The sequence below is a fragment of the Brachyistius frenatus genome, unplaced genomic scaffold (assembly GCF_029030835.1).
Source record: "Brachyistius frenatus isolate BFR_SWC_R1_liver_20210118 unplaced genomic scaffold, ASM2903083v1 Contig_135, whole genome shotgun sequence".
Taxonomy (NCBI): domain Eukaryota; kingdom Metazoa; phylum Chordata; class Actinopteri; family Embiotocidae; genus Brachyistius; species Brachyistius frenatus.
The window spans coordinates 592,603-619,869 of record NW_027210734.1 but is presented as its reverse complement, the minus strand read 5'-3'; the positions used below and the strand labels follow the sequence as shown (position 1 = coordinate 619,869).

The 27,267-nt window shown below is 46.9% G+C and overlaps 1 protein-coding gene across 1 annotated transcript; it reads left to right on the top strand.

Moving 5' to 3' along the window:
- The first annotated feature begins 5,274 nt into the window (after positions 1-5,274).
- Positions 5,275-16,902, top strand: LOC138630462 (insulin receptor substrate 2-B). The gene is made up of 2 exons (XM_069714829.1): positions 5,275-9,638; positions 16,577-16,902. The coding sequence occupies exons 1-2, from the start codon at positions 5,429-5,431 to the stop codon at positions 16,579-16,581; spliced, it is 4,215 nt and encodes a 1,404-aa protein (XP_069570930.1). The 5' UTR covers positions 5,275-5,428; the 3' UTR covers positions 16,582-16,902.
- Positions 16,903-27,267: the final 10,365 nt, after the last annotated feature.

Sequence of the window (27,267 nt, the reverse complement as noted above, 5' to 3'; positions counted from 1 at the left end):
GAAGGATTAAATACATCAGTGCAGATAATAAACCACAGCTGCTAAATTTGTCATTGGTGTGAACTTTAAATGAGTAAAAGTAGATCAAGTTTAGTTAATATTTCAAAATGTTGTTCATTAAATGTTTTATATTGAAAGATTCGAGTCCACAAACCCTCAAAACCTGCTTCGTTTTTCGGATTTCTCATCTCAAATAGAGGATAATCAGATCATTTTTATCCACGTGAACATATTCAAGACTCAAAACATGCTGAGAATTTATCAACAAAGTTGTTGCTTTTTCTGAACATCCATCATGAGTCATCGGTGGAATTTCTCTATATTGCATTTTTCAGTTTTAATAATACATTTTGTGTCTTTTATATATCTTTTATTGTGTAGAAGAGTGTCACAGAGACTCGAGACTCTCTTATGTGGACTCGCTTACACGGTATCGTTCATTCACCTGGAAACTTAATGCACCATCTCTAAAGAACCCCACAATAGATATAAAGTTCAAATTACTGCAAAAGGCTAATTCACTAATTAGTTACAACCACTTCAACACGAGTACTTCGAGATACATAAAAGGTGTGGAAGTTTGAATGTTACTAATTTTTGAACATGTGAAGATTTCAACAATTTCCTCCCAGTTCAGTTGATAAACTGTGTGGTGCATGTGTGTGTGTGTGTGTGTGTGTGTGTGTGTGTGTGTGTGTGTGTGTGTGTGTGTGTGTGTGTGTGTGTGTGTGTGTGTGTGTGTGTGTGTGTGTGTGTGTGTGTGTGTGTGTGTGTGTGTGTGTGTGTGTGTGTGTGTGTGTGTGTGTGTGTGTGTGTGTGTGTTGAAAATGCGATGTCAACAGCAACAGCAGCAATGTCGCAACTGTGCTACTTCTGAAATAACAGGTCGGTCTGTAACAAAGGGAAGCATGCTTTCCTTTGTGTTTCCTGTGTGTGTGTTCCAGCTTTGTTGGCTCCGCTCCTTTGTTGCAAGTACAATAGCAGCAGTGGACCGGCTGCAGGGCACAGGTCTAACCAGCAGAGGGCGCTGTGTCACGTTAACTGTCAAGCAAGGGAGGAGAGGAGAATAAATTAAAGGTCTAGTTCAAGCCTCAGCTGTCGGTAAAGATGGTAGGAACAGAAGCAGTAAACTGATTTAACACTAAATCAGCAACATAGATGCTAAATAATTATAAAATGATGTAAGTGAATGACAATTTCAACACGTTGTTGTTGTTTTTTACAGAAATATTATTTATTTGAACCCCCTGGGGGAGGGGGGGGGGATTGTCATAATCTGCCCCTACCTAAAGTTTTTCTATGTTTCAAAATCACCTGGTTCCAGATTGCAGGTCTGTAAATGTAGCATTTCAGCCTACAAGTAAAATAAGAAAGGGAAAGGGGAGGACTTGAAGGTCTGGTTTTCAAGCAGATCAACCAACGATTATGTGGTTTCATGGCGAATATTCACAAGCAGACTTTCAGTTGAATTAACACAAACTTGTTGAACACGCACATCGAGCTGAAAGCTTTAACAGCATACAACTAAACTTGAAAAAAAAATTAAATTAGAGAAAAGAGGATGATATTGTGTTTGAAATTTGAATTAAACACATTGTGTGTTTTTATAATCTGTTTTATTTTAACTTTAAGTAAACACTGAGGAATAGAAAAGTTAACATTACCTGGATTAGATGACTCATTTTGGAGTAAAAAAAAACAAACTTCAAAAACACAATTTTTAATGAATCCATTTTAAGGTTATCTTCCTCTACTTGTAACTACAGCTTTAACTTATTTTATTTACATTCAAAAAACAGCTCGCATTGTGTCTTTTATTTCTTTAATGAAGGGTGTTGGTGACACATTTTCCTCCCTCCTTATTACATGAAACTATTTTTCAGGTCAAAGAAGTTTGAGAATAAAATAAAGAGTTTCCAAGCTTCCTCCGATGCGTCTGCAAACCCCCCAAAACAACAGATGTCAGCACACTGACACCGGACAAATCTGCATCATTAAGGCCACACGACGGCTCCTGGCTTCACTGACACTGAAACACATGCAAACAAACACCTGTAAACGTCTCTGTCATCTCACACGACTCCGGCCGGCAGATAAATGCCTGCAAACGCTCTCAGAAACATGTCAAAGTGGCCTGGCCTGTTTTGCACAAGAGTGTGTGTGTGCGTGGGGGGAGGAGGGGGGGGGGCTTTTATGTGGAACATCACTCAGCGGTAGTTCACGGTGGAGTCACTGCAAAAACACAATGTTCATACTTTAACCTGAACCGAGGGAGCGTTGCGTGTTTCTGACAGCGGTTTGGGATCATTTCGGAGTCGCTGCATGCTCCACCGCGAGTGTTAAACGTGAGACTTGAAGCGAAGGGCCACATGAGTTCACCTGATCTCTCCCGGCAGCGGAGTGAGCAGATGAAAGGATGAAAGGTTGAGAGGGGGGGGGGTTCACTGGTCTCACGCCAGACAGAAGTTAGCGGGAACCGGCCTTCCTTTGAAAAGCAGCTGATATCTCCCCCCCGGGAAGAGTTGGGTTGCCCGTCGGCTCGCCTGGTAGCTCGCCGTCATTGTGGGAGAGAGAGAGAGAGAGAGATTTGGGAGGCTGATATTTTGGCTGTCATAATACTCGTCCAGTTTTTCCGGAACAAAAGGTTAAAGAGGTGAAACAGTGAGAGAGAGAGAGAGAAACAGGCTTACACAAGACAATGATCCAGTAACACCGCCTGATTAAATTATGGGACAATCCTTTGCTCACTTCATCAACGTTAACCTTCATATATCCAGTTTTCCATCATTTAGCCTCATTTCCAGGTGAATACTGCAAATTATAGCCAAGCTTGGAGCACTGGAAAACAGAGAGCCTCCATCAAAACAGAAGTTGATCCCTTTACCTGGTCCGGATCTTCATTGGTTGCAGGACATATCTGATCTAAGAAGTCTGAAAGTGTGCAAACGCTGCAACTGAAAGAGGATTTTAACACTCAGATACTGCAGCTGTGATGGTGGACCACGTCCGTCCTGGTCCGGATCTAAAATGACTATACTTAGACGGGTCAAACCTGGACTAGATATTCATAAACCGTGTAGCTCAGAGCTCAAAGTCATTTCCTTTCAACCTGCCTCTCCTAAACGCTGATTTCAAAGCTACGAATGAGAAAGCTGATTTCAGTCCTTGGTTTTGGACACATTCGTTTTTACTGGTTGTAAACACATACTGTCGCAGAAGCATCGCACATTCAAATAGTAACATCTAGAAATATCCAAAACACTACAGCCTGAACCACAGCAGCAGTTAAAGTCCAAACAATCACCAACATAACCTCAGCTTCATCCACGGCAGACAGAGCAGCTGCAGCTCTGCTCACAACAAGAAGGGGATCGGCCTTTTAACACCGATGAGCACTAAATGCATGAACTGGTCACGTCGTCTCTAATTCCCGTAGCATCTGAGTGTTACAGCTGACGTGGACCAACACACTGTTCATGAGGACCAGAGCAGCTGGACACATTCAGGCTCAGAGCCAACGGAAGAAGAAAAGTATCACGAGGGAACGCAAAAGTAGTCCTGAAAAAAAAAAAATCCTCCCCCCTCGTGACCCTTTAGGGGCTCCGGAGGACTGACACTCAAAGTCAATTCATAACCTTGGAGACACTCTTTGAGAAAAAACGAATTATAAGACTTTTAAGGCAACGAGGACAGTTCAATGACTCGAGGAAGGTCATGTGATGCGACTGAAAGGACAGGTTCCAAACTGTTTTACCAGCTGAACTGATTTTGACCTTCTCTTCTTGTTCACAGGGAGAAAACATCCTCCATATTTCTTTTAAGGTTGTATGATTTTCTAAAACGTTGTAGTCACACACAGAGGTGTACTGCCCCGAAATGACTTTTTAGGGTCTTTGTCACTTCCAGGGGACACATTCAGGGACCGACAGGTGGCCCTGCATAGAGTCGAGGGTATGATTCCCTCCGGGGCCAGCTGCACCGCACACGATCCCACTCATGATGCTGAAAGGTGTTTGGGATCAAAGTGGGTTGCCAGCGGATTGTTGCACGCAACGTGTAGTAGAGGCTCGGAAAGCCGAGCGTGACGTTGTTCACGGTGTGGAAGAACATGGATACCTCCCCCGGGGCACAGCGGGGAGTCCTCCTTGATTACTCACGATAGAAAGGTCTTCATCTCGGCTGTCACACATGCACGCTTTCTTACGAAATGTTTAGCGCCCCGTAGCTGCCCTATACAAACAAAACAACTTCATATCACTCTCAGAGGTCAACGGGAGGCCGAGGGGCCGGTGTAACGTTGATTGCTTTCTGCCGGTTACCACACATTTGAAATCATTTTAATGTAATTCATTAAAGTTGTTCTTCTACTTGCACCACCGGTAAATACCTAAAAGTGTTTCTGAATATTTTGAAGTACTTTTTATTTTTGGAGAAAACATTTAATGCCAGAATAATAATTGGCTGTTTTTGGATTTGAATAAGGTTTAATAAAAGCATCTACAATAAAAGTTAATGGATAAAAATGAATAGAAAAGCCCAAAGATAAACATATGCAACTATATCTGGCACTTTTAAAAGTTTATTGACTTGTTTTTTTGTTCTCCTTGTTTGTTTACTTGACGGTTCCTTTTTTAGTTGTTGCCTTTTTGTGTTGTTTGATTGATATTTCTTAAACTTCCCTATTTTTCGTTTCAGTATTATGATACGTTTATTGCTTAATGGCTGTTTTAGATTGTACCATAACATCTCCACCTTTTTTTTTTTTTGTCTTATCTTTGTTTCTCTATTTCTTACTTTGTTTGTATATTCGTTACATTTACATTAAAAACACAAAAATAAAAAGGAGTCTACAACCGTGCAACACGATTGGTTAGAGCCATTGACGCAAAGCACTAATATCTCACAAGCGATTGGTCCCGACCCCTGTCGACGGATGCCAGTCAAAGTGACGGACCAATCAGAGCCCGCGGACGAGTCTTTGTTCCTCCCGTTTGCTCGGTGACGCAGAGGGTCATGTGTTGTTTGTGCTGTGGCAGAGTTGTGTACAGGAGGAGAAGGGAACGGAGCTAACCGAGCTAGCCGAACCCTCCCGACCAGAAGCCCGGGTGAACGTGGTCATGTTGTTCACGGAGGGCTTTATTTCGTGAAAAAAAAAAAAAAAAAAAAAAAAAAAGCCCGCATCGGAATACCTGCCTCGCTGCTAAAAGGGCAAAGGGACTGGCTTTTTTTTTTTTTTTTCCTTTTTTTGTGGGGGGGGGACGGAAGGGGGGACGGAATAACAAAGCCGGTCTCGGAAGATTGCAAATCTGAGCCGAGTCAACGTTAGCTGGCCTAGCCGGACTCGGGAGCTCGTCTCCCGGAACAAGAATGGGGTCTCGGTCCGCTCGGATCAGCTCGCTGGTAAAGTGACCTTTGATTGTGTTCTCTGATGGCAAATTTCACGAATTACCAGGAAGGTAAGGCAGCGATGTTGATGGTGGAGACGCAGCAGAGGGATGTGGGTACGAAATCCGCGGCCGCAAACGGAGACGGCTCGGTCGGGGAACCCCCTTCCCCGTTAATTAATATCGGCGGCGGAGGAGGAGGCGGAGGCGGAGGCTCTCGTTTCCATCAACATTTACCGCCCTCCAACCACCTCCACCATCCCCACCTCGGCCACCACCACCCGCCAAAGGATCAGCAGCAGCACCATCACTACCAGCTGGCTCCGCAGCAGCATCTTTCCGGGGAAAACATCGCAGAGTCCCCGGGCAGGAAAGCTTCGTCTCTCAGCCAGGTACACACCGCCGAGGACCCCGCCGCCTCCTCTGCCGCTAGCGGCAGCGGCGGCGTCGGCAGCAGCGGCGTCGGCAGCGGCGGCCATGTATACGCGGCTGTGAACGTCGCGAACACCTCGGACGTTGTGGACGATATTCGGAAATGTGGCTATTTAAGAAAGCAAAAACATGGACATAAGAGGTTTTTCGTGCTGCGGGCTGCCAGCCACCTCGGGCCGAGCCGACTGGAGTACTACGACAGCGAGAAGAAATTCAGGAGCAGCCTGCGCTCTGCCGCCGCGGCCGCCGCCAGTGGCGGCGCGGTCGCCCCTTCTCCCCCGAAAAGGGTTATTTACCTCTACCAGTGCTTCACGGTGAACAAAAGGGCGGATTCTAAAAACAAACACCTCATTGCCCTTTACACTAAGGACGAGTACTTTGCCATTGTGGCCGAGAACGAGCAGGAGCAGGAGGATTGGTACGTGGCCGTGAGCGAGCTGATGAGCGAGGGCAAAAAAGGGCACTTGGATTCGGATGATTTAGATGACGGGTACGGTACGGTCACCCCCGGTACTGTGTTTAAAGAGGTGTGGCAGGTGAATGTGAAACCAAAAGGACTGGGTCAAACTAAAAACCTCACAGGTGTGTACCGGCTCTGCCTCTCAACTAAAACCATTCACCTCGTTAAATTGAACTCTGAAACCCCGTGTGTGAACCTCCAGCTGATGAACATCCGGCGCTGCGGACACTCGGAGAGCTTCTTCTTCATCGAGGTGGGCCGCTCCTCCTCTATCGGGCCCGGGGAGATATGGATGCAGGTGGACGACTCTGTGGTGGCCCAAAACATGCACGAGACCATCCTGGAGACCATGAAAGCCCTCAAAGCTTTCGCTGAGTTTCGGCCGAGGAGCAAGAGCCAGTCGTCGGGCTCCAATCCCATGTCGTTTATCACGACGCGGCGCCACCTGGGCAACCTGCCACCGAGCCAGACCGGGCTGCAGCGCCGGTCCAGGACGGAGTCTGTGGTCGGCACACCGCCGTCGAGTAAAAGCTCCGGGGCCAGTGGCTACCGCTTCCGTACATCCAGCGAGGGCGAGGGGACGATGAACCGGCCGTTCCGCTCCGCCACCGGAAGTCTGGTTCACCTGAACTCGGCGCGAGCCCATCACGGCCGACAGGAAGGCGGCGGCGGCAGCAGCGGGAGCGGTGTGGCCACAGGAAACGCCGGCACCAACACCGGCGGCGGGCGCTACGTCCGAGCCGTCCCGGGGTCGTCGTCCACCTATCACGCCCGCTCCGCCTCGCTGCCGGTCTCCCACTTCCCCTCCACCACCAGCCCCGTGAGCGTCTCCTCCAGCAGCGGCCACGGCTCCGTGTCCGACACCCTCACCCGCCCGTCGAGCGCCTCCATATGCGGCTCCCCGTCCGATGGCGGGTTCAACTCTTCGGACGAGTACGGCTCCAGCCCCGGTGACTTCCGGTACTTCAGGGTGCGCAGCAACACGCCCGACTCTCTGGGCAACACCCCGCCAATCAGAGAGGAGAACTGTCTAAATGACTACATGGCCATGGGCTGGAACCGGGAGGTGTTTGGCACCGGCGGGGGCTCCGGCAACAACAGCGGAGGCGACACGCCGCGCGACGAGAGCACATCCACGACGGAGGACGAGCGTTTCTCTTCGTCGTCGCTGAGGAGGAGGACGCACTCTTTCTCCAGGCCTGCGGGAGGTGCAACTGGCGGCTTCGGAGTGGCCGTTTATCAGAAAATGACCCAGACCAACTTCTCCCTGGACGAGGGGGCAGACGTGGTGTTACCATTCGGCATGGGGCTGCTCCGCGGCGGCCCGTCCTCCTCCTCGTCCTCGCTCCGCTCCGACTACAGCTCCTGCTCGGAGCACAGCCAGCAGAGCCGTCCCTCCACGCTCTCCCGGACGGAGGCCGGTGCCGAGCGCCCCCCCCTCGCCTCCTCCTCATCTGCCAAGGAAGACAGCGGCTACATGCCGATGATGTGCGGCGTGGCCGCGTCGCCACGGGACACTCCCCCCGACTACATGCCTATGCAACCCAGTTCTTATTCCCATCACGTCTCCCACTCCCCTCAGTTCCACAGTCCAGCTTTAGCAACTCGCTCGGCCCACCACCACCTCCAGTCCCAGGCCTCCACAGACTCCCACGGCTACATGATGATGCTCCCGGGGGGCAGCGGCAGCTCCCCGTCCCCGGTGCAGGCCTCTCCCAGCCCTCACAGTAGCTCCAGCATGGCCGCCGCTAGTGGGAGCGACAGCATAGCAGAGAGACCCGAGAACGGGGAGTACATGGACATGTCGTACAGCAGCAGCAGTGGAGGGCGCAAGCTCTCAAATGAAGGGAGCGGCGGGTATTACACACCCGGCACACCCGAGGGCACCCCCAAGTCTTATAGCCCTTATTTCTCTCTCCCTCGCTCCTACAAGGCCCCCACCAGAGAGCGGGATGAGAAGGAGTACGGGGAGTACGTTCCTATGAGTTCTCCTGCCAAGCCCGTGTATTCATCAGTTGCCACAGCTTCACTATCAACACCAGAGAAGAGGGGTGGGGGAGGCGGTAGCGCCTCCACTCCCTCTCACCCACCTCCGCCTTACGGAGCTCACCATACGACTGCAGCGATGGCTGACAGACGTGTTGTGAGGCCCAACCGCCTCCCTTTAGGCAGAAGGAGTTTCCACGGTCCGCTGCGGGTTAGTGAGCCCTCCACGTCGTCTGCAGGCACCTCGACTTCAGTCCCCGCCACCGGCAGCTCGTCCGAACGGCCCTCCAGTCCAGGAGAGTATATCAACATCGAGTTCGGTGATCACTACCCTCACCAACAGCAGCCCCCCGCCTACCCTCTCTCTGCCCAAGACGAAGCGCCTTCCCTGGGATCCGGCGACCACCGCTGCTCCCCTCCCCAGCCCCAAACTCACCAGGACTACATGAGCGTGGAGGTGGGGGCGGACCAGCAGGACAGCGCCGGGTGTCTGGGTAAGAACCAGTCACCCAGGCCCAGCCTCGTCGCCCCCTGGAACCCGCCCAGCTACATCCGACCCCTGGCTAGCAACCCCGGGGCTCTGGCCTCCCCTGGCGTCCAGGCCGGAGGTCACTGGAGGTCGATAGGGGACGACTACACGGACATGACATTTAACCTCAGCAGAGGTGAGCGGACGCAAACGAGCCCCACGGCCATGCTGCAGCATCTCTGTGTGATAGAGGGACACTATGGCCACGCCCCCTCCTCCTCTTCATCCATTTCCCCTCCTCTCCTTCCGTCGAGCCCCAGCAGGGCGCCAGCGCACCAGCTGGAGCCCAAGGTGGTTCGAGCCGACCCCCAAGGCAGGAGGAGGCACAGCTCGGAGACGTTCTCCTCCACCTCCTCCTCCAATTCAACTCCCCCCGGAGGAGGAGGACTGGGCCCCTCGTCCTCAGCCACCCACCCCACTCTGGCCAACCCCGCAGCCCCCAACGGATCTTACCTGACGGAGGGTCCGGCTTCCAGGTGGGCCAGTTCAGCATCTTTCGACAGCGTGTGGATGTCCGTGGAGGGCGTGGAGGACTCGTCGGCTCACCACGCCTCGACGAGATCCACGGAAATGGGCTCGGCGTCCGGGGCCTCAGCATCCTCCTCCTCCTCCTCCTCGGGGCCCGGGGCCAGCAGAATGTGCAGGAACATGTCTGTCGGCTACCAGAACGGCCTCAACTACATTGCCTTGGAGCTGCGGGAGGACGGGAGCAACTCGGGAGCCATGACGTCAGGAGGCGGTAGCAGCAACGGGAGCGCGGCGGCGGGGACGGTGCCTCTTCCGGAGAACGGAGCCTACGCCAGTATAGACTTCACCAAATCAGATGGAGTCACCACGACAACCAAGGGTGAGTTACATGCAGCCGACCGTCTGTATTAGAAATCACCACTTGCAGCTCTTAGAGACTGTTTGATTGACCTTTAGTTGCTTTCCTGGAGTTTAACACAGCAGCCAGCCAGAAAAAAAAAAAAAAAGCAGTTTCCTGCTTTGTGTGTGAGATCGAGCTTTTCATGTGTGAGTAAAAGAGAATACGTGTTGAGGGTTTTTTCTTTTTTTCTCACTGAAATCTAAAATAACCCTGAGTGCCGAGTGCTATTATTAGTCACATTATATCAATTTGCAGCTCCTCTAGTGAATCTATTTTGAGTCAGGTCTCTGTGATCTCGAAGAGGCTGCGTCCAGGCGGCGTCTTTCTGAAGACGTCCGTCCCAGGGAGCCGATGTCTTGGAGCCGACGCGCATCAGCTCGCTGGATGAACCCGAGGTTCATCAGAGGTCAAGTGTGGACAGAATGCCCCCTCCCCCCCAACTCCCATGCCGAAAAAAACAACAACAAAGAAAACGTCCCTAACTTCCTGTCTTTGCAGCAGGCCGTGTCTCTGCGTGCCTGTCGGTGCACGTGCTGCTGTTTTCTTTGTGTCAGCATGCATGCAGAGTGTTTGTGTGTCTAAAACCCTTTTGTCTGTCACTTGAGACGCTTTTTTTACGTCTTTGAGCTAAATATATTTATTTATAACCAAACATGAAAGAATCCGCTGCCAGCGGGAAGAGTTGGTGTGATGGCAAAACACATGAAACACGTGGACGTGCAGGAGCCTGGCAGTCGTTCAGCGACGGTCCTGATTATTAGAGGTGTTCCCTTAGCGTTAGTTTGTCGGGTGCTACCAGTGAGTATTTTCAGTATCGAGGAACCTGCAGGTCATTTTCTTGGTTAGTCCTTTTTTTCTTCCTTTTTTTTTAATCCGTCGCCACATTAACAACATTGTTTTACATTTTTCGGCTCAGATGCACCAAAACTTCAGTAACTGACTACTTTTCTACACTTTTATGTCGTCTTCATACAGTTTTACGTCTTATGCAGTGCTGAAAGTTGACTCACTCTTAAAGCTGCCTTTTTGTTTTGGTCGATGTGATCTACAGTCACCGCTGCCTGAACTTGTGGCGCTCCAGTTTGACACACTGGAAAGTTGTGTAATGTTTTTTAAAAATCTAAACAAATCACTGCAGTTCTTTTTTTTCATCTGTAGAAGAACGACATCCATCATTTATGTTGTGGTTCCAGTTTAAAGTCAATTAGAGTTGAGGCCTGTGGCTCTTTTCTTAATTCCAGATGTTTCCCGCCTCCAACACTTTTGTTTTTCCTGTAAGCAGCTTGAGAAGGAGAACCGAGTCAGTGTCGTCGGCGGTTTGTGGACGACGTGTGTGTGTGTGTGTGTGTGTGTGTGTGTGTGTGTGTGTGTGTGTGTGTGTGTGTGTGTGTGTGTGTGTGTGTGTGTGTGTGTGTGTGTGAGAGAGAGAGAACGAACGCTGTGTTGACCCTCGCAGACGGTGTGTTTACCAATCGGATGTTTGGACTCTGTTTTCTGGCTTTCACTTCCTCTCTGATCGTCTCACTTCCTCCCTCGTTTTCTCCTCTTCGCTTCCTCCCCGACTCGTCCCTCTTTCTCTCTTGCTGTGTGAGCGTGAGTCAGGATTCTCTGAGAGCGCCGATTGACTCATTTGTTTATCGCCGCGCTGTGTGTGTGTGTGTGTGTGTGTGTGTGTGTGTGTGTGTGTGTGTGTGTGTGTGTGTGTGTGTGTGTGTGTGTGTGTGTGTGTGTGTGTGTGCGTGTGCGTGCGTGTGTGTGTGTGTCTGTGGTAAATCAGTGCTGAATCTGTGCTCGCTAACGCAGGAGATCAACTGACTGTCAAAGCGCTCAAACAAATCCTATTGTTTGTCTGTCTGTGTACTTTAGTTTTTTCAGGCGCTGCCAGCAGGTTCATTAAGCTGTAAGCCTGTGTGTACGTGTGTGTGTGTGTGTGTGTGTGTGTGTGTGTGTGTGTGTGTGTGTGTGTGTGTGTGTGTGTGTGTGTGTGTGTGTGTGTGTGTGCGCACGTGTGTCGATTCGTGCAGTTCAAAGTAACATTAATCATTAATCCACATTCACGGTGTACGAATGGTCTCGTGTGTTGGGGCGTGTTTACAGTCTGCGATCTGTGTGTGTGTGTGTGTGTGTGTGTGTGTGTGTGTGTGTGTGTGTGTGTGTGTGTGTGTGTGTGTGTGTGTGTGTGTGTGTGTTTGTACCCGCTGAGTCATGGCAGGCAGCCTTTGATGTGGCACCGTAATTGCAACGGCGGCGTGTCAAGGCACACAGCGGGGCCGAGAGGAAACGCATCATCATCACTCAGGAATGCACTTCCTCTCAGCTGCGCTGTTGAGCTGATGGAGGCACACCTGGATCCTTGACCCTGGGGGAGGGAGGGAGGGAGGAGGAGGAGGAGGAGGGGTGGGAGGGTTCATCCAGCTGGTGAGGAGATTTTGTGCGAGCCAGTGAAATGTTGCTATAAATATTAAAAGACGAGAAAGGTTTGTGTTTACATCAGCCGCAGAAGGAAAAAACAGCGACCTGAACACGGAGTTCAGCTTTGAATCCGGTGCAGCTTCAGGCTGCAGACGGCAGCCGAAGCAGCCGAGGCAGCTTCAGGCTGCAGACGGCAGCTGAGGCAGCTTCAGTTATCCGCTGATTATTTACTCCACTGATCGCTTCCGTCAGTTTGCCGACAAAATGTCAGAAAACGGTGAAAAAGGCACGTCACGTCTTTCTACAGAAAGAGTCTCAAACTCGGCTACTTTTTGTTTGGTGATTCTTTCATGGCATTTTGTAATAACTATTATTGGAAAGCCACGCACGTTTTACCGGAGCAAAGTTCTTCTTCTCCACATTTCACCGTTTTAATGGCGGTTTGCAAACAGCTTTTAGGTGCATTTGTAACTCATTACTAACGAGTGACAATACAATCAAGAGAAATAACATGAAAGTTGCATGAATTTAAGAATCCCGACCTATTTGTAACATTCACACTGTGGATTGTGCATGTTGTTGTTTTCTTGTCAGGTCCAACCTGTTGAACACGGTTTAAAATGATTTGTCAATAATCATGCTTGAATTTCCTCTCGGCATCCCTTCAGTGTAAATAAATGTAAATATTTTAGACTTCTTCTGGGTGCAGACGGTGAATATTTCCCCCACTGAGGACTCTGTCATGTGTTTAAGGTCGTTAGCCTCATACCGTCTCACTCACCCCCCCCCCCCCCCCCCACACACACACAGTCTCATTTGTCAGGTTTAAAGGTTAAAGTCGGGTCAGGACAGAGATGTGTCGTTAAAACGTTACGGAGAGGCGGTTTTTGGTGACTGCGGTGGGAACCTGCCCTTTTCTCCCTGGAGTCCCGGGCCGGGCGGCGATGAGGTGGTGGAGTGTGAGGGAGGTGGGGGGAGGGGGGGTTATCTGGGAGTAAGACGTGGGGGGGAGGCGGTACGAAGCTGCCCTTTCCCTCTCTCATTCCCACCTCCAGGCCCGTCTATATTTACAGGTCTATTTCCAGACTGACATGAATTTATGGGCCGGTCGGAGGCATGCGCTGCTCGTAACAGGACCCCCCCCCCCTCCCTCCCTCCCTCCCTCACCTTTCTCTTTTCTTTTTTTTTCTTTTTTTCACTGTGTTACGTGCAGCGGCCTCCTCTTAAATATCCAGATATGTACGCCCACAGATGTTAGAATTATTAACCGTCAGGCGTGCACACAAAGCAATTTAGATTTTGGGCCGGGCGTTCGCGGCTCGTCGGAGGTTCGAGTTTTGCTCGGTTTTAGTCTCCAATCTTAAAACTTCCCGTGCTGTTTCATGAGCACTTTAATTCACAGGACCGACACCGTAGAAGTGCTTTTAGCTCGGGCGGCCCGCGCCGAGGAGCACGGGAGTCTATAAACCCGGCCGTGGCCTGTCCGTTGAGCTAAACAGGGAATTGAACCTGTAACTCTGAGCATGTTGGCGCCAGCAGGGTTCCCATTGGTCAATACATTCCTGGAGTGTTGCACAATCTAAGGAGGGGGTTTCCGAAATTATACATTTGAGGTTAAAAGCTGCTGTTTGTTCAGTTTTCAGTGCTGCTGAAATATTTACTAGTAAATATTCTCCAGTTTGAGCCTGTGGATTTTGAAAGTTTGCTGCCTCTTATGATCTTTTCAACAGTTGGTTGGAGGAAATAAACCCTTTCAAACACTTTGGCATTTAATACGCCGTTTTTTTGACACCTTATTAACAATTAACCCCCAAAAAATAAAGAAAAGATGAATCTACGATAAAAGCAGCTCCATTTTGCAGGAAAGTCTTCAAATAAATGTAACTTTTTTTTCATTTGCTGCAAATTCTGTGCAGCTGGAAACTTGAGTTTAATGTATTAATGCGATTATTGTAAGTTTTTAAGTCATGCAGTTTAAATAAAAGTCACGGGCGCTGATTAAACTGTAAAAGAGCTTCGGTGCGCGTGTGGTCGGTAATAAATGGAGCTAAACACGGAGCTGTGTGGAGTTTCAGCGGCGGTCTTCATCAGCGAAGCTCCCGCCGTCTCCGGAAGCTTTTGTCTCGCTGCCTCTTGCAGACGCGGTAACGATGGAGACGCTCTCCGCTGACTGGAATGTGGCGTTGGATAACTTTACTAGAGTGTGTGTGTGTGTGTGTGTGTGTGTGTGTGTGTGTGTGTGTGTGTGTGTGTGTGTGTGTGTGTGTGTGTGTGTGTGTTGGACATTTTAACACACCTTTTTCTGGTGACTTTTTGACATCTAAAAAATATGTATATATATATAAAAGTTTCCGTTGATCAGAAGCTTTGAACAATGTGAAGAATGAATTTTTTTTCTGTCTCTCTTAAGATGTTTAAAAGAAGTTACTTTATCAGAACGTAGAGGTTTGGAGGAATTTGTTGGGATCTGATTTGATTTTAACGGTTGAAGCTTTTTGTTCCCGGTAGATCATCGTTGGAGGTTATCAGCATCCTGAAACTTCCTCGTAGCGCCTTCGGTCACGTCACGGTTACTCCGTTAATAAATCAACAGCAATTCATGACGCTTGCAGGATTAACTCTTTACAGTTTGAACACTTGATGAGCTCCCTGGTGTAGCGCCACCTTCAGGCCAGAATGACAGAATTGTTGCACGCAGCATCACATAAACGGGCAAATCATCAAAGATATTAACATAAATTCAAATATTCATCAGGAGGTTTCGTTTCATTATTTACAAGATTTTTGACAACCTTTGCTGCTTTTAGAGCACAAAGACACAAAATGAGCCTCTGGAGCCTCGACCAGCTCCAGAATCCAAACTCTGACCCGACATGCAGGGAGGGAATCGAGCGCCCCCCCCCAGATCAAATTCCCGTCCTCCTTTTGCTCCTCGATCTGCACTTAAAAGGCTGTCGCTCCAGCTGTCACGGTCAACACCCTACGCTCGCCGCTCACTCCCATGATGCCTTTCATCTGTTGTCCCAGCTGGGAGAGAGAGGGAGAGGGAGAGGGTCGGCGAGGACAGAGAGGGGGGGAGACAGAGAGACACCTGCATGTGTTGCAACGACAAGCTGTTGGCTAATGCAGGTGTTTTTATAACCCGATTGTGTGTGTGTGTGTGTGTGTGTGTGTGTGTGTGTGTGTGTGTGTGTGTGTGTGTGTGTGTGTGTGTGTGTGTGTGTGTGTGTGAGAGGTCAGCTCAGGTCAGTCCGGCTCGTGTCCTCCAGAGCGTTGTTTTGATCCACGGCTGGACGGCAGAGAAACCCAGAGACCTCAGAGTCTCTCTCTGTCTGTCTCTCTCTGTCTCTCTCTCTCTCTCTCTCTCTCTCTCTCTCACCCACATCCCTCCCACGACCATAATTAAGTACAGTGCTGCCAGAGCTTGTTGTTTACAATGTAAGAATGATGATTCAGAAAAGTTCAAGCCACACTGAAAAAAAAAACTACTGAATTATTCAGCCGCTCGACTGAAAGCTGAACTTTCTGCTTTTATAGTTTGTATCAAATCCTTTTTCTTTTTTTTTTTATCCTTTTAACGGGATGAATATTAACACGTTACATCCGCTGATCATAAATAAGTTGCATGTTTCCCGGGCGATCCGATGAGCAGCGGTGTGAGACCGGATCAGCTCGGAGCACGTTTGGAGGTCTGGGATGCGTTCGAAGCACGTTATGTGTTGCGTTCAAGGACGTCCTCTGAATTATCAGTGGAGATATTTAAGAGGGAAAATATCCGATTTTCGTCTGTATGTCTGAATGTCCGTGTTGTTTCTTTGGTCTGAATTTAGTCGGATCAGATTGTTTTCAAGCCGTGCTGACTCCGTGTCCTCCCGTCCGTCCTCCCGTCCGTCCTCCCGTCCGTCCCCGTGGCGACCGAACAGCGGCGCAGCATTCCAGCAGTGCCCTCTGTCAAAGCATCCGTATTGTGGCGTGCCGCTCACATTGTTGTGTCGGACAAAAGCCTCGCTCTCAGTGGAATAACCCAGCTGGACGGCGGCCATCGCTCGGGTCAACCGGGGCCGAGCCGCAGCGCCGGCCACGAGAGCAGGAAACAAACTTTATGTGTGTTTGTGTCTGCTGGCAGCGAAGCGCGATCCAAAGTTCGCCGGCCACGCTCTCATTCAGCAGACGAACACGTGTCTTTATACGACGGGCGGTAGGAGCCGAGACGCCCGAACATCTGGGCCGTGTCTCCGAGGCCGGGGACGGGGACGGGGAGGACGAACGCGCTCGGCCGTTTGATGTCACCGCTGTGTTCAGGGACCTCGAAGGAACGGGGATTGTTGGTGTCTGCGCGGCAACAAACGCAGGAAACCTCACATCTCCAAAATGTCTTCACAAAAAGTCCAAAAATAACTGATAATCAAACACCGCATTCCTGCTTCACTGTTTCTTTAATGAACGAACGTCTGATTATTTCCATTATTGAATAATCGTGTTTTCATTCCTTCTTTCTCCTTCAGACTGAGCGACGGAGGTCCGCCACGTCCCGCCTCTTCCTCCTCCTCCTCCTCATCTGTCGGCTCGGAATGCTCGACTCTGCCTGTGACCTTTGGCCTCCAACCCCCCCCCCCCACAACCCCCCCCACCCCACACCGGTGACCTCTGACCTTCACTTCGCTCCCTCCCTGGATGCAGACGACAACGACGACATCATCACGCGACAAAAACGCTCGCAGATTTGTTTTTTTTCATCTTTTATTTTTCTTGTGTTTTATATGCATTTCTTGTCCTGTTTTTATTTATTTTTTTAAATAATAACCCCCACCACCACCACCACCACCACCCCTCCTTCACCTTCAATGCTGCCAGTGTACGCTGCCCCTCCCCCCCTCTCCCCCGATCCAACAGACGGTGAACTTTGACATCCGCAGATCGTCTTTTTATTTTTGTTTTATTCGACGTTCCTGCTTCTCCACATGGTATTAAAGAAAGAAAGAAAGAAAAAAAAGGGAAGTTTGAAATCTAAGCAAAGGCATTACGGTACGAACTTTTTGTTGCATTGAACTTTCAAATAATAATCATTTCTAATTCTCTTTTTTTTTTTTAACCCCACGTGTAATCCTTCCCGAACACCGTACACTTTTTTACATTTTGAACGACGTCGTGTTGAAAATGTTCTATTTTTTTTCTTAAATTCCTTTCCCGGATTCTTTTTTTTTTTGTGTTCTTTTTCTGTTTTTGTTCTCTGAATCGGTACGAGCTTGTGGTTGGGTCCATTTTGAGCTTCTGAGCGGCATCGTACGAGCAGCGCGCTCGTCCCCAGGTATGACTCCAGAACCGGTACTCTTTGGATATCAACGTTTTTTGCTTTAGTTTTTTTCTTTATGCACGCCTCTCGCACCTCGGCGGCCAAATACTGCGCCAGTAGGGGAAACTCTCCTCGTGTTTATGTTTCGTGCATCTTATTTATGTGTTACGACAGGTACAAATGTTGCGCTACATTTCTGTGTTTACTTCCTTGACTGATGGCGCGCGGCGGAGCGGGGAAATAACGCCGGCTACGACGTCCCAAATGCTGGAAAAGAAAAAAAACAAGAATAAAAAAGTCCTGATTTTTCAAGGGCTAAAAGAAGACGATTGATTGCACTCTTGAATCGTTATGTTAAATATGAAGCGCTTAGCCAGCAGCTGGTTAGCTTAGTTTAGTTGCCGACGGTAACACAATCCGCCAGCTAAAGGTCGCAAATTAACACGTTACACCCAACAACTATTTGTCCTTTTTAGAAGGTGTTAACGTGTGGGACTACTTCCTGATGAAATAATCCTTCACGTAACACCCAGGAAAATGTTTATGCTTCGTATGGATTGAACAAAACAACAACAACAACAACAAAAAGGCTAATTATTCAACTTCCGTGCTCACGGAGTGATTCGGTTGTTTTCCCGCCCGGCTGCTCGCTGAACGCTGCAGCAGATACAAGCACTTCTTCTTCTACATATTCAGTTTTACCTCGAACGGTCCGTAGCACCGTTCAGGGAGAGTGACACACACACACACACACACACACACACACACACACACACACACACACACACACACACACACACACACACACACACACACACACACACAAACACACTGTGAAAGGTAGAAGCACAAAGTACAGACTGGATGCAAACACATGAAATGCAAGAGCATGTAAGTGAACTGTACACTGTACTTTGTAGGCATGCAAACACACACACACACACACACACACACACACACACACACACACACACACACACACACACACACACACACACACACACACACACACCCCTGTACGTCATGAAGACATGTGGCGTCTCCCTCATACGCAAACGCATCAGTCCTGCAGCCCTATTTAGGCGAGGGTAACTCCTGCATGGCGCCGCTTCGGCTCTTTGTCAGCGTCTCTTGATGACGTCCGGGATTTTTCACACACACACACACACACACACACACACACACACACACACACACACACACACACAACAAACATGTATACACACACGTCGGGGGAGTAAAGAGGTTTCCAGTAACCTGAGCCGCGGCTCCAGGTGCAGCGTACCGGACATACTTACCCCATGACAACCACACACACACACACACACACACACACCACACACACCCTCAGCTGAAGCTTCTCACACACCGATACGCCCTTATTTAGCATTTCTAATCGCGCCACTCTCCCACGCCTTGTTTTCATGTGTTGCCACACCGACTGACAGCCAGCAGAGTTTCAAGTTGTCTTTTTGTTCAGAATTCACTCGTCTAACTTTCTCGTTCCCTTTTCATCAGCCCTCTCCTTCTTTTCTTTTTTTTGTGCGTGTTGTTTTAAATTTGCTCGGACAGATGAAGTCCCGTCACTCTCGCTGCGCCTTTTGTGTCGTGGACTCGTCGTCCTCGCAGAGCTCCGCCCACGAGGGCAGCAGAGCTCCGCCCACGAGGGCCGCGTAGCCGGGACGGACAGAGGCATCTCCACCAAACAACAACAACAACATACAAACGAATGGTGAACCCGGGTGGAGAGCAGCGTGGGTGGGTTTCCGTCACGCCGTTCGAGGTCGGTGCGGCTGATCTCAAAGTGAAGGGCGGTTTGCTGTGATTGACAGCCGAACAGCACAGATGCAGCGAACTCTGCACATCTGGTTCATTCAGGTTTCCAGTCACTGTGTGGAAGTCAGAGTCACGGTGACGTTAAAGCATTTTAAATGGTTAAAAAAAAAAAATCTAAACATACAGAAACAGATTTTCCAATCTGTTGCAAAATCAATGGAAAAAAAACAGCTTTTGTTTTTTTCTTAGTTTTTTAGCTCGTGATGATTCAAAGGTTTGATTTTAGCGTCACGTCTCCGTTTACATGTCGGTTAAAGATGGCTGCATCAATTTATTATTTTAATTATCGTTGAGCTTTTTTGTTTTACCGGTTAAATCTAGAAAAATGTCCTTCCGCCACCCGAAGGATGTCCAATTTACAGTTTTGAATAATCCAAATTGTTGACAGCTGAGTTTGTTTGAGCCGGACGGTCAGACTCGCTCATAAATCAACTCTTTACTGTAATCTACGTCTTAATCCGACACAGATTCTCATCCATCAGCTGCTCCCATTAAAACTGATTATTTCCAAACGCGTTCCCTCCTTTCCGCCGTCCCGGCTCCCTTCTCATCAAATCGCTCTTATGATTTGAAAAAAGAACAACAACGGTATCTTCAGGAGAGATGGTCGTCGCGTCAGGAGGGTTTTAAAGCGTTTTTTTGTTGTTTTTCTGTGTCCGTGGAGGTCAATATTAAAACGTCTGTAGGGAAACAGAAGAATTGGAGGAAGCCCCTTCGTCGCCCTCTGGAGGGCCGGGATATTTAAACTAAGCCTGAATATCCAAATAAAAGATTTTAAGCCAGTGATGTGTCTTATATGTACATTATGGACAATTTGCGATATTGTCATTTGCCCCGCCTCCCTCCGACCTGTTTGAACGAACAAATAATAATAATTGGATATGAGAGTATTCGGGCTGCAGCGGCCTGAGAGAAACGAGGAGTTTCTTTATGTTTGCAAAATGTTTTGGTGTACTTACTATGCTACAGCGACGTGTTGCTTTTGGGTTTTTACTGCTATGGCAAAAAAAACGGTAGTTAGAGAACTTTGAGGGGATTTTTTTTTTTTTTTTTTTGTTAATAATCCCCCTAATTTATTTGAAGCGTTATTCAAAAATGTCGTTCATGTCGGATTGCCTTCATGTTGAACTTTACCCCCTTTTTTTTTTTTTTTTGGTGTGTAATTATTTTGTCATAACTGAATTAATTTACACAGAATCTGTGTTTATTTTGGCAACAATTCAACCTCAAAACTGTCCTCGATGTTTTTCTTGTTAGGGGTGGAGAAATGAGAAAGAAATGAGACCTACGTAATATATATATATCTATATAAATATATATAATCCTCGCAGAGAAGACTTAGGGTACTGCATCATTATGCAAACTTTTGTTTCCTTTTTTTTCCTCTAATCTTTTGATTTATTTTGTATTCTAGTTTACAGAGGGAAATAAAAAAAAAAATCATCTTATTCTTGGTTGTTTTGCTGTATCGGGGCTTCTCTGAATACAAAGCGACACAAGGGTAGTTTTTTTTAAGAGTACATAGGCATTTTGCAGTTATTTGTATAAAGAAATGGGTTACAACCTGCCTAATGTTTATTTTTTTGTAACTATATTACAGTTTATTTGCTGCTGTGTAGTACAGTTAACAGTTGGAAATGCTGTCGATGGCAAACGTGAGGATGAAGATGGTGATCGTTGCCCTGCTATCAGGCGCGGGTCAGAATTTCTTTTTTTTCCTCCCGAACTCTTTTCCGAAACTTCGGAGGGGGAGAAAAAAAAAGCCAATCCCACTCTACCCTGCTACCTGTGTTCTTATTTTCTGAGTTGAATGCTGTTGTTTATTAGCTTTACAGGAAAGAGAAAGAGTTAAAAAAAAAAAAAAAATACTGTGGAGGTGTGTATCCTTCGTATGTGCATTATTTTTCAGCGACGTACGTCCTCTATATGAAAAAGAAGAAAAAAGAGCTAAAAAAAAAAAAAAAGAAGAAGAAGAGAAAACTGTTGGAAATGGAAATCCTCCTTGTGTAAATAAGGAAAAATCAAGTTGTCGCTTTTTTCATGTTATGATCGGCGCCTTGGCAGGTGCCCCGCCCCCTTTTTTTGTTTTTTTTGTTTGTTTTATGTCTTCTCTATTTCTTTTATTTTATTTTTTTCCTCGTGGAGCGAAAAGGGGGGTAGGAGGGGTACTCAGAGGCGATTTGAGCATCGGCATAGTGTTTATATTTATCAAAACTTTTTTGCTTTCGATAGAGCTATTGCAATAAAAATGTGTTCATGTAACCGCCGTGGTCTCGGCTGTCTTCTTTTGTTTTTTACGTCACCTTCGTTTTACGAAGACAAAAAAAAAAAAAAAAAATCCAGAAAAGTTCATCTTTGTTCGGGTGTTTGCTTTAATGCATGTGACTCTGGAATATATTTCACCACACCGATTCTTTTATTAAAGCCGAAACACGACATATAACAGTTGCTGTCGTCACAAGAGGATGTGGTTCCGCTAAAGTTTGAGAAATTTCCCTGATCATTTTTATTCTGATAAAAACTTCCAATATTTCACTGATAATGTGAAAAAAAGAAATCCCTGCTGATGTCCGTAAGCAGGGTACCGATAAGTTAATACACTGACCTCCACAGCACCATAAGGCCACGTTTATTCACAGGAAATATCAAAATAAAAGACGTATGTAGGATATTGAAGCCCCCCCATGTTGGTCCTGTTGATAATTTGCGGATCGATCCACCCAATTATATTCATTTTATCTGCAGATCTTTAGAACACTTGTTGGCTTTTATTCTGAAGGGACCGTCGTCCCGAATACAAAGCTCCCATAATTATTGGTGTGTTTTCTTCGACCTTTTGGCCCCTGAAACCCGTTAAGAAGCTGATTGTTGACAAAAAAACAAATGTCTGCTTCCTCATTCCTGAAGCCCTTTTTGCAAATGAGGTTATTTTTTTATTTTCCAGAGGACGACAAACACTGTTTATCCAACGACATCCCAAAGTCCAACTGTCAAAACAATCCGAAGTCCACTTCGGTCATGAGAGCTGAACTGCCGAGGAGAGTTTTGATCCACAGACCACAGCAGGCGGGCGTCCCGCTTCGTTTCTCTGGTTTATTAATAGAAGTCAATGAGTAAACGTCCCAAGACGCCGCATCCCTTTTACTGGAAGTCCAAGATTTTTTAATAATTTTTTTTTTTAAAGGGAGCAGTTCACAGTTCAATCAGCTGAAAACTGACATTTCAATATAATATTAAATAGATCAAATAAATAAATAAAAAGTTTTGGCAAATCTGCTTCCATTTTGATGGACAGCTGCTTGGTCCATTGGACATCGTCTTTTTGTCTCATTTTATTCGGGACAATTTAAAGTAAATTTTCACAAAAGCAGAGGCGAGAACCGAGAGACGACATCGTCCTCGTTATTTGCACTGAAGTTGATCCATCCTGCACATTTTTTTTCGAAAAGTCTTTAATCGGATGAAAATATGAAATGACCAAAACAGTTTCAGATTCCTCTGAAAGTCGAAGGTCATGAACAGAAGCTGATGACGGACAAGAGATACCTCCGGTCCTTTAAAAGCAGCAGAGATGAAACTACAACAGTCTGTCATCAGCTCATGAGACGAAGCCCTGAGTTACTTCATGAGCAGATTAGGCAGTTCGGTTTCAGAGGTTATAAATAGGCCTCTGATGTTTTAATTCTGCCGTTTAGGCACATTGATGTGATGCCCGAAGCCTCCTGGCCGATGGAGTCACCTCCTAATCACAGCCAGCTTCTGATAGCTTCTGGGTCTGTTGTTGTTGTTTAAGGACGCTGCCAAACCTTGGCTGAATTACACTGTGGCAAAAATAACCACTGAAATGGCAAATTGTGCTGTCCCCCCCCCCCTCCACACAGACACACACACTCACACACACACACACACACCCTACTACGGTTCACAATGCTGACCACTAAAAAAGATAACGATGATCTTTGACGAATTTACAGACTCAAAGGTCAAACAGGGGTCAAACTCAAGGGACTTACTTTAAGTAGTTCAGGAACGTCCAACATCCGGCCCGGGGGCCGATTGCGGCCCGAGGTCAGATTTTAAACGGCCCGCAGCTTCCGTCTTCAAACGTAGTATTTATGACCCGCCGGCATCTGTCAAACAAAAGATGAATTTCTGAATGATCTCGTGTGAAAGTTTCATATGTTTTGAACTTTAAATGTTAACAGACAACATTTCATCACCCGTAATGAGTCCCGTTTAAAATGAACCTGAGGTGAAGATATTTACGGACGTTTGAGGTATTCCAGACAGTTTGTTCTTTACATCAATCTGACTCTCTAGATGTGAAAGAACGGCACAATACTTGTTGTTTTTTTCATTTGAAGAAATGACAATTGTTGTGTCATTTGTAAATACAGTTGTGATGGAAAAGTGTGTTTGTATGTAACTTTTATGGTTCAGAAAGTGTCAGGAGGGACTGCTGGCATTTTCACATGATCAAATCTGACCCTCTGAAAACAAGTTTGGACACCCTGAAGAAGTTGGTTTAAAATGTTTCATCTAATCTGAACCAGCGGACATTTTATTTATGATATACGACTGTTTGATCAGCTGCTTGCTTTTGGAGTCATTTAGTAACTTTCTCTGACGACGTCTGGAGCCGTTCAGACCGCTTTTTAAAAGATATCCAACCTTTCTCAGTAAATTCACATTTTAGGTATTTATTTTACACACTTTGTCAGAAAAAACTTCCACTGAGATAAGACACGCGACAGACAGGCTAACAAATACCAAGTCGCACAAGCTCATCAGCTTCTGGCTGCTGACGGTAGCAGAGTATTCAGGAGCTTTAAAAAAAAAGAAAAGAAGAAGCTCCGATAAAGTTTGTGGAGCCCAAAATAATAATTAAAAAAAAAAAAGGTTCAAAGGCTTAAAAGGAGAATTTAAACTTATGTTCACCAGGAGGATACAAGCACGGCGGCTAATCGTTGCTGATGTAGCTGCATGTTTACTGGATGGAGCTTCTGCTCACCTGGTTCACCTGCACAGGTGTTGTCACTCCTGCGCCTGATTAACTCTTCTCATCGGAGAACCCGACCGCAAAAAACGTGAGTGCAGCTCGGCTGGTTTCAGGTGAGAGGAGAGCAGAGAGAGAAAAGAACAGAGTAGAGAGTAACAGTTCATCTGCTAGCGCCTGAAACAACATCCAGCTCAGAGACACCTTCAGACGAAGAGCGGCGTCAAACCAACAATGAACAATGCTATTTTGCAACTTTTAATTCCTGAAGGCAACTTAAAGGTAAAACATGTTCAACTGCTGCCTCGGTGTCCTGGAGCTCTGATGACATCACCTGGTTTCAGGAGGCCGACTCATCCACATCTGTCAGGAGCCGATGGAGCGGCTTGAAACCGTTAACCTTGTGTGTGTCTGTGTGTGTGTGTGTGTGTGTGTGTGTGTGTGTGTGTGTGTGTGTGTGTGTGTGTGTGTGTGTGTGTGTGTGTGTGTGTGTGTGTGTGTGTGTGTGTGTGTGTGTGTGTGTGTGTGTGTGTGTGTGTGGATGATGAGGTTCCAGTGGACCAAGCAGGGGGCATTTCAACACCAGCATGTGACCCGCTAGAGTTTCATTACTGATGGGGGAAACAGTGGACCCTCTGGGGATGTAGACCGCTGCTAGAGTTTCAAAACAACAAGCTGTGTGTGTGTGTGTGTGTGTGTGTGTGTGTGTGTGTGTGTGTGTGTGTGTGTGTGTGTGTGTGTGTGTGTGTGTGTGTGTGTGTGTGTGTGTGTGTGTGTGTGTGTACAGTGAGCAGATCTGATGTACGCAAGTAGCTTTCCAGCTATTGGCATCTTCGTCATTGAGAGTATCTGAGGTCCGTGAAAACCCACACGCTAACACACACACACACACACACACACACACACACACACACACACACACACACACACACACACACACACACACACACACACACACACACACATGCTTTCCCTAATGAGAGGAGGATGCGTCACAGTTTCACCTGACCGCATCTCGTTTCCATGTCACCCAGCGGGGAGGCTTGACCTCGCTGACACTCGACAACAACATCCATCTTCCTCCTCCTCCTCCTCCTCCTCACATCTTGGGAAGTTTTTCCTATTTAGGAAGCGGAGTGAGAGGGTTTTCCAGGTGTCTCTCACCACCACGAGTCCTCTGAAACACGATGACATGGTGTTTTATGAACTAAAATATTCCCTCATATTCCCTGTGATGATTTTTTTCCAGTTCATCCAACTAATCAGACTTTCATATTGTGGTTTAACACTTGGAAAATCCTGCAATGAGAATCCAGAAAAAAAAAAATCATTTTTTTCCTTGAATGATGACATCTTTCGTGTATTTTCTTGCTGTGTGTTATTTTATGACTGTAAAGTGTTACATGCCGATTTTACACTTTAAATGGAATTACATTGAGTTAAAGGGTGAGCCGAAAAAAATCACATCACCACCAAGACAGTATTTTGTTTTTGATTCATTCCTGCTGTATTCTTTTCAATTAATTTTTTTAAATGCTTGCAGAATTTGACTTGACTGACGGTGAGCGCGTCGCAGGGACCTCCGTGAGACTTTGAAGCTCCATTTAGAGCTCAATAACTTTGTGAATCAAACCTCAGAACCAAAAGAAACTGGAGTTCACTTGAACTGGCTGGAAGCACAGAGGACAGTGGAGCTGCTCCACTTTCAGATCCACTTCAGGTAAACAAACTGACTGCTGCACTTTGTAAAAGGAGCTAAATCAGAACTGGGACACTTTTACCTGCATGTTCTGCAGCTCACCGACAGAAGTTTTAAACCTGAATTACTGGTGAATATTTTTCCATTTTGTGGTTGAGCATTTAGACTGAGCAGCAGGGATTTTTGTTGTTGTTGCTCGAGGACACTTTGGCAGGAGGCCTCGGCCTTTTGAGTGCAGGGAACACTTAATCCGATTTTTGGTAATGAGATGGGCTCTCTGAGCACCGGGGAGCCGCCCTGCCGCCACCGGACGTGTGACAAGTGTGTTTGATGTTGCATCACGAGCTCGACCTCAGTGCACAGAGCAGGCGCTGGGAAAAGTGTTTTGTTGTTGTTTGTTTTCTCTCCACGAAGCAGCAGGAGCTGTGAACCAGGTTAAGAAGCGCCTCACCTCCGATCCACTCTGGTTTCCGCAGCTCAGACAGAATGAATCAGGAAGTAGATTAGTGAAAAGATCCCGCAGCCTCGACCGGATTATGAAACCAAAACAATAGCTGCAACGACCACGTGGAGGAACAGTGACGGAATAATCCCTCTGAATTATTTCTAATATTCTCTTTTTTCTTTTGTATTTTGTTTGCATTGTTTCATATGAGCCACGAGGACCTGAGCAACATGTGACGGTTTATTTCCCCCCCCCCCCCCCCCAAAAAAAAAAAAAATCCTGCAGATTTACAGCATTTATAGTTTGTTGGAGAAAATGAATGAGTAACTGAAATGTAAGGTGATGCGAAGCCCATTTTTCTGTTTTATTCATCAAGGAGTTCTCGGTGCGTTTTGTTTTCTTCCTAATTAATCTTTTTTTTTTTTTTTTCTTGTTTAGTTTGGCATTTTGATAACTTCATGTTAGATAAATGTATTTAACAACATTGAAAGCACACATCACAAGTTGCTCACACTTGACAGACTTCAGAAAAAGTTAAAAAAAAAAGAAAAAAAGATCGATGATAAAAATACACAATAAAAAGAAAACACATCATCATCATATTAGTATTTCCTCAGTGATGATCTCAAAAATACTCCAAAACTTCTTCTTTTTTTATGTTTGACTGTGTTATGTTCACCCACATTTTCCTACTTTAGGGAATGAACGTCAAGACTGCACATCACTTGCTCTACCCAACATCTCCATGTATCTACCAACGTATTGAAGCCGATACGAGCCTGTCTGCGCTGTGCTGCTGCCACCTGCTGGTCATTCGCTGTACTGGAGGCCTCCGAGAGCCCTTCTCAATAAACCTGTTGAGATCAACACCAGACACTTAAGGGAGTTACTGGAAACTACGACTACGACCTGTTTGTTTCATCTTCC